This window comes from Gymnoscopelus braueri (assembly GCF_963280865.1).
Source record: "Gymnoscopelus braueri genome assembly, chromosome: 3".
NCBI classification, from domain to species: domain Eukaryota; kingdom Metazoa; phylum Chordata; class Actinopteri; order Myctophiformes; family Myctophidae; genus Gymnoscopelus; species Gymnoscopelus braueri.
The window spans coordinates 45,955,203-45,963,033 of record NC_137612.1 but is presented as its reverse complement, the minus strand read 5'-3'; the positions used below and the strand labels follow the sequence as shown (position 1 = coordinate 45,963,033).

The following is a 7,831-nucleotide window of genomic DNA, read 5'->3' as shown; positions in this document are numbered from 1 at the left end:
ATATAATGTAAATAGCAGATCTACAAGCTTATTATTTGTTCAGGTAATGGCCCTTTGGGTAATGGCCCTTTGACCATCTCAATCCGACCTGCGAAATCCTGCATTATGTTAATGGTGTTGAGGGAAATTAATTGAACTCAACTCTATTACATTTATATTTACCATTTTATTACATACCTGGACTTCATGTTCCATCTGTATGTACTCAAATGTTAAATGTTTATAATGTAACAGCAGTTAAACAGCCTGCCTTGGATCCATATTTATAACATAATGCAATGTGTTTTGATAATGTGAGTGATACAGTAAAGCTTTAAAACTATATCAACATTTTGTTGATTGGGGCCCGGACCACATAGCGGTCCGGGCACCTATGCTACAGTGTAGCCTGACAGCACGTCACAGGTTCAAGTCACCGGCCTGGTAGGCAGGTGTCTGAACTGTCCACAGCCCACCGATGAGACGCAGAGTGGGTGGGCGTGAGTAGAGGAGTAGAGTAAATTGTGTCGTCTTATAATTAAGCAATATTACCAGAGAGGGTACGCTTTACCAATCACGTAATGAGATCAGTGGAGCTCCCTCTGGTGTTGTGCCCGTGGGCGTTTCTCACTCTTTTTAAAGGAGGAGTTCACCCAAAAAATGACTTATTTTCTATCAATTACACACCCCATGAAGCCTTGATTTCATGGATTTATTTTTGTTTTTGTGGCATTCCTAAGACAATAATTTGATGACCGTGTGTATTTCCGGTAGGAGACTTGTGTCTCCTACCGGATACATTAGCCAGTAGGAGACGGGAATCAAATTATTAGCTTAGGAATGCGACAAAAACAAAAAAGAATCCATGGATTCAAGGCTTCATAGGGTGTGCAATTGATAGAAAATAAGTCATTTTTTGGGTGAACTCCTCCTTTAAGTAGTTTCTTAAAACAAAAGCTATTGATTTATGTGAGTGTGTGTGTGTGTGTGTGTGTGTGTGTGTGTGTGTGTGTGTGTGTGTGTGTGTGTGTGTGTGTGTGTGTGTGTGTGTGTGTTTGTGTGTGTGTGTAGTTGTCAAGTTTTTCACGATTTCGAGGACCTAGGACCATGCATGGATCTATCATCAGACACAGCTGTGACAAGACACTGCCGGTAACACACGCACGCACGGTCGCACGCATGCACTCACACACACACTCACAGACGCACGCGCACGCAGACGCACATACATGCACGCACGCACACACGCACATGCAAAAACGTGTACATAATGGCAGTAAAAGGACATACTGTATAAAATACATGGATTATATGGATGAAAATAAATCTATCGCTTTGGTGGAACAGTGGTAAATTGTCTGCCCATCACCGCAGAGGTTATAGGTTCTAAACCACAGTGGTACATCTGACTTCGTCCAGTGTCTATATGAACACAATTGGCCCGTGTTCGGGGGAGGGAAGCCGGGCCGGGCGGGGAGGGTGATAATTGTCACTACAGGTACTGCTAGGGGCTGGGGCGCCACCTGTTGGGCGGGAGGAGTGGGACTAAGGCAGTAGGATACAACAGCAGTGACAACACACTAATGTGTGAGGAGAGGAATTAATTGGCATAACAACTCAAATTGGGGAGAAAAAGGGGTAAAAAGCTAAGAAAATACAGATGAAATACATAAAAGCAGATGAAATTACAATGATGTGAGTATCTTTGAGCTTTTTTGTGTATTGTGCGTGCGTATGTGCATGTGTGTGTGCATGTGTGCGTGTGTGTGTGTGTGTGTGTGTGTGTGTGTGTGTGTGTGTGTGTGTGTGTGTGTGTGTGTGTGTGTGTGTGTGTGTGTGTGTCAGGGTAATGTGCTGTTAAATGACAACAGTGCCAGAGTGGTGGAGCGCTCGCTGGTGTTCGCAGGGGGCGTGGCCTATGGAATTGACCACTTACTGGAGCCGCCAGACCTCGGAGCGCGCTGCGACGGACTGAAGAACAGAACCTTTCTGGTACTAATTCAGAACGTGTCCACGGCCCACCCATCTGAACACTCATTGTTAAGTGGTCAGATGGGTGGGCCGTGTTCATTTTCAGAGCATGTTTATTTTAATGATCAATCAATCGATTGTGTTCCGGTTTGGATCAATGGAGCTAACCTAATGTACTTTAATTTCTTACTGAAATGATGTTGATGATGATGATATGAAGAAAAAATACCATGGCATTTCTTTGACATTCTTTTTTTTTATATTAATGATATAATATTGTTACTAATTGTAATAGTACAAATAGATAAATAAATACAATTATTTAATATGTTTTGTTGCAGGGCCGTTGTGGGTCTTGTACCCTGACCCCACTGTGTAGCAGCAGATCCACGTATACAGTAAGAATGTCTGTCTGTCTATCTGTCTGTCTGTCTGTCTGTCTGTCTGTCTGTCTGTCTGTCTGTCTGTCTGTCTGTCTGCATGTCTGTCTAGAGTTTAAACAGTTCCTCATTTTGCTGGGGACCTCCGAGGGTCCCCGAACCCCACTTTGAGAACCAGTGATATAGACAGTTAGTGTGTTTTGTTAAATTATAGTTTTTTTTATTATTATCGATTAAATCCATTAGTTTGATCAACTGTTAGACCTAGGGCTCTGCAATTAACCAAAAATATATTGAAACCGACATTTGCTACCAATAACCAACTTTTCTTTTTTTTTCAAATCGACAAACAATTCCAATATATATATATATATATATAAAGTTTTTAATAATCGTGAGGTTGATTTTGAAGTCCAGGCACCCGCCTGGCACCAGTTGCACCCCTACTGTGCTTGTGCTCACACACACTATTCATTGTTTCTCACCTCAGGGCCACATCAAACCGTGTCGGTACAGCCCTATGAGACCCCTCTACTTCCCCAGCAGACGCTGGTCCTCCTACGGCCTGAGCACTGACGACTTCTTCCACACCGGCGTCGGCGGCCTGGGCCTGAGGAAGGGCTGTAGCAGAGAGTGTCAGGTGCTTTTTACTATGCATTTCATTAACGCAGCCTCAGTGGAATGCTCGGCCAGCAGTGGTGGAAAAAGTATCAATTTTTTAACTTAAAGGTAGGGTAAGTAATTTTCTTTGGTTAAAATAAGTGTTAAATAGCTCTATATTCTGATAGTACTCATTGCTATAAAGTGTTTTTTCAGTAAAAGGAGTCTCCTTGTCTCTCCAGCTCTTTATAAAACAGAAAATGCATTTTAGTTTCAGTTTCAGTTTCATTTCCAATTTTATCCAATCAGGATAGAAAACTCAATCAGGATATAGATTAAACAAGTGAAATTGGAAGTGATGACACTAAGAAATGAGCAGACAAAATTGGAACTGGATCACTTTAAAAATGAAGCTTAAAAATGGGTACTTTCTCCTGATTGGCTGAGATTTTGACACCTACCAGAAAATGTATTATCTGTTTATTAAAGAGCTGGAGAGACGGGGAGACTCCTGTTACTGAACAAACACTCTATAGCAATGATTACTATCAGAAAAAAAGAATAACCTTTTAACAAAATACTTTTTGTTTTAACAAAAAAATATCACTTACCCTACTTTAAGTAAAAGTATCAATACTGCGATGTAAAAATACTTTGTTACAAGTAAAAGTCCGGAATTCTAAATTTACTTTGGTAAAAGTACAAAAGTATCAAAATGTACTTAAGTACCCGAAAGTAGAAAGTGCTCATTGTGCAGAATGTCCCGTTTCACAAGTTTTCGAATGTATGAAATGTATAAAAATCATTTGAAAATAGCAGAAATTATAGATCGGCTGTTTTGAAATGGCCAAAATGTATATACTACAAAGTAACTAGTAACTCATGTTTTCAAATAATTGAAGCGGATTAAAAGTACAATATTTGCCTCTGAGATGTAGTTTAGTAGAAGTAAAAGTACAGAAAATTGGAAATACTCCAGTAAAGTACCTCAAAATTTTACTTAAGTATAGTACTTAAGTACTGTACTACACCACTGTCGGCCAGCACATCTGAAATCCTGGAATTTCTTAAAGTTTAAAGCTCATCTTAAATCATGGCTTCACACAAAGATATATATTATTTTTTTTACCCATGCAGCACGTATCTGCCACTGGAGTAGTGTGGTGGTGTTTACCTGCAGAAACACATTGCCCTCTCAGCTCTCACTGTATTTTGGTGTTTTCACGTTGTTGTTTTTTTGCCCCAAAACATTACATATAACCAAATCAAACAGTGAAAACACCAGAATACAGTGAGAGGGCGATGTGTTTCTGCAGGTAAACACCACCACACTACTCCAGTTGCTGATGACTGCTGGTATAGAGGGGAAATGCATTTATTGTTTTATTATGTAAACACAGGGCAAAGTTATATGCTATGCCTTTAAATAGAAAGTGTAATTAGATAAACTGGTCCAGCCAGGGGACAAGTTTATCTAATTACAGTTGTCTCACTCTCTCTGTGTGCCTTTGTGTCACATGTGTTCTTCTGTCCTTACTGTTTACTTTTGTGTTTCTTTGTATAGTCTGTTGAGTTAAGTGTTTTAATGGACCACAAGTGGAAACGAGCTTTTCTGCTTTTTTGTGATTTTACTTCTCTTCTCTTCTCTTCTCTTCTCTTCTCTTCTCTTCTCTCTCTTCTCTTCTCTTCTCTTTCTCTTCTCTTCTCTTCTCTTCTCTTCTCTTCTCTTCTCTTCTCTTCTCTTCTCTTCTCTCTCTTCTCGTTCTCTTCTCTTCTCCTCTCCTCTCCTCTCCTCCCTTCCCACCCTTCCCTTCCCTCCCTTCCCTTCCCTTCCCTTCCCTTCCCTTCCCTTCTCTTCTCTTCTCTTCTCTTCTCTTCTCTTCTCTTCTCTCCTCTCCTCTCCTCTCCTCTCCTCTCCTCTCCTCTCCTCCCTTCCCTTCCCACCCTTCTCTTCTCTTCTCTTCCCTTCCCTTCCCTTCCTTCTCTTCTCTTCTCTTCTCTTCTCTTCTCTTCTCTTCTCTTCTCTTCTCTTCTCTTCTCTTCTCTTCTCTTCTCTTCTCTTCTCTTCTCTTCTCTTCTCTTCTCTTCTCTTCTCTTCTCTTCTCTTCTCTTCTCTTCTCTCTATAGGTCACTGACTGATGTCCCAGTGCTGCAAAAAACACCTTCGGGCCTGACTGTCAAGGTCAGTACAAAGTTAATCTCTCAAGAACAGATTCTGCTCTGCGTTGGAATCTGTCGTGAAGGTTCGTCATAACGTGTACACACTGTGTGGGCGTGGGCGTGCCTTCAGATCAGGAAGCAGGCCGCGCTTTACCCAATCAAATGTAGTGGGGCGGGATTCACGTGTCCGTCGATCATTCCCCCCTCGAAACAAACCGAAACTAATTTAACAATAGCGTCCGCGGAGCAGACAAAACCACGGAAAGATATTCACATTTTAACTTACTCTTTCATCATAGAAACAAGTGGGCTTATAACCAAAACGATCCATGTTCTCTGGGAGAAGTGGTGTTAGTGTTCCGTGTAGAAATATTGTTAGTGGGAATGAAAACATAGTCGCACCAACCGGAAGTGATGCGCTGAAGGCATAACACAAACACCGGTTTCCTTGTGCTCTGGTGCTACGTTTTCTTCCGCCCAGAGCCAACAGACATAGAACAAACAGCAGAGGGCGCTGTTTTTCATTTTCAGTTGGCGATGGGTTCCCAGATTGGTACAAAGTAGACAGGCAGTGGAGGACAGAAATGAAGCTGAAGTACATTTTTGAGTATCTGCACTTTACTTTAATATTTGTATTTTTGAACACTTTCACTCCACGACATTTCAAAGACAAATATTGTACGTTTAACATTTTTGACATGAGCTTGTATTTTCACTAATTAAGCATGCACTTAAAAATACAAGTACTCCAGTACTTTAACTCAAGTACACATTTTACTGTTCAACTTTCACTTGTAGTTGATACTTTGACTCAAGTACTGGGGAGTTTGTGCCTTGATCAACAACAACTGGTGCAAAGATGTTAAAATCCTAGATAGTCACTGCTCACCAGACCTTGAACTTTTAATCATAGCCTGCGTCCTTTCTACCTACCACGCGACTTCAGCATTGTGATTGTAGCCGTTGTTTACATTCATCCTGGAGCTAATAAGGACACAGCTATGAGGGAATTACACCAGGCGATCAGTGCACAAGAAAATCGCCACCCGGACTGCGCAGTCATCTGCCTAGGCGACTTCAACCGGACAGACTTAAAAAAGGTCTTTCCCAAATTCCACCAGCATGTCGCCTGCAGTACCCGTGGTGACAATATTCTTGACCACTGCTACAACGCCCTTCAAGGATGGATACAAAGCTCTCCGACGCCCACCGCCTAGGAAGCTCTGACCACGACGCCATCCAGCTGCTACCTGCCTACAAACAGAGGCTAAAAAGGGAGCCGGTCGTTGAGAAGGAAATCCGAATCTGGTCTGAGGACACAGACGCTATGCTCCAATCCTGCTTCTACCAGACTGACTGGGGGATGTTTAAGAACGCCGCTGGGAATAACATCAACGAACTCTCAGACTCAGTCACTGGCTTTATCAGTAAGTGCATAGATGACATAGTCCCAAAAAAGACAGTTCGGATCTATCCCAATCAGAAACCATGGATGGACAGCGGAGTACGTGCACATCTGCATGAACGGGATGCTGGTTTCAAATCTGGCGACGTGGAAACGCGCAACACGACGCGCGCGGCCCTAAACAGCGCCATCAGGAAGGCGAAAAAGGCCTACACAAAAAAGATGCAAGACAAACTCAGCAATGGGCGACATCAGGAGCACATGGCAGGCGGTACACACCTTGACAGACTGCAAAACAAGAACCAGAAGCGAGGTGAACCCGCCTGCCTCCCTCCCCAACGAACTGAACACTTTCTACGGCCGGTTTGAGATCAGCTCCAACCGCGGCAGCCAAGGGGGGCCATCAGCAGCACCAGCAGAGGAGAACCCTCTAACCATCTCGGAGAGAGAAGTGCGTACAGCCTTCACACGGGTCAACGTACACAAGGCAGCCGGACCTGATGGGATTCCAGGCCGGGTCCTTAAGACATGTGCAGACCAGCTGGCGGGTGTCTTCGCTGACATCTTTAACCTCTCCCTCTCCCTGGCTGTGGTCCCTGCAGGGTTCAAAATGTCAACCATTGTGCCCATTCCCAAAAAGGCCAAAGTGACATGCCTGAACGACTGGAGACCTGTTGCTCTCACCCCGATCGTCAGCAAGTGTTTCGAGAAACTGGTGAGGGAATACATCAGCTCCACGCTACCTGCCTCGCTGGATCCGTGGCAGTATGCATACCGCAAAAACAGATCCACCGACGACGCTATTGCCATGGCTCTCCACACCGTCCTCTCGCACATGGACAACAAGCTGCTGAAGGACAAATATGTACGTATGCTGTTCGTGGACTACAGCTCAGCATTCAACACCATTGTCCCAGCAATACTTGACAAAAAGCTCAGAGACCTAGGGCTACACCCAAGCATGTGCGACTGGATACAGGACTTCTTGTCCAACCGACATCAGGTGGTGAGAATGGGCAGCATCACATCCGACCCCCTGACCCTCAACACCGGAGCACCCCAGGGATGCGTGCTGAGCCCTCTCCTCTACTCCCTGTACACGTATGACTGCATAGCCACACATGTCTCCAACACCATCATAAAGTACGCGGACGACACGACAGTGATAGGCCGAATCGTCAACAACGACGAGTCTGACTACAGAGAGGAGATCAAATCACTAGCACGCTGGTGCCGGGAGAACAACCTCTCTCTTAACGTCGACAAGACCAAAGAACTGATCGTGGACTTCAGGAGGCCGCGGAGAGACCATGCGCCCATCCTCATCGACGGTGCT

The 7,831-nt window shown here is 43.9% G+C and overlaps 1 protein-coding gene across 1 annotated transcript in view; it reads left to right on the top strand.

The window, feature by feature from the left end:
• The window catches only part of stab1 (stabilin 1), an 80,621-nt gene that overhangs the window by 59,257 nt on the left and 13,533 nt on the right, over positions 1 to 7,831 (top strand). The window contains 6 exon segments of the mRNA XM_080423603.1: positions 1,051 to 1,131; positions 1,825 to 1,971; positions 2,292 to 2,348; positions 2,821 to 2,970; positions 5,078 to 5,092; positions 5,094 to 5,112. Coding sequence (XP_080279729.1) covers positions 1,051 to 1,131; positions 1,825 to 1,971; positions 2,292 to 2,348; positions 2,821 to 2,970; positions 5,078 to 5,092; positions 5,094 to 5,112 — 469 coding nt within the window.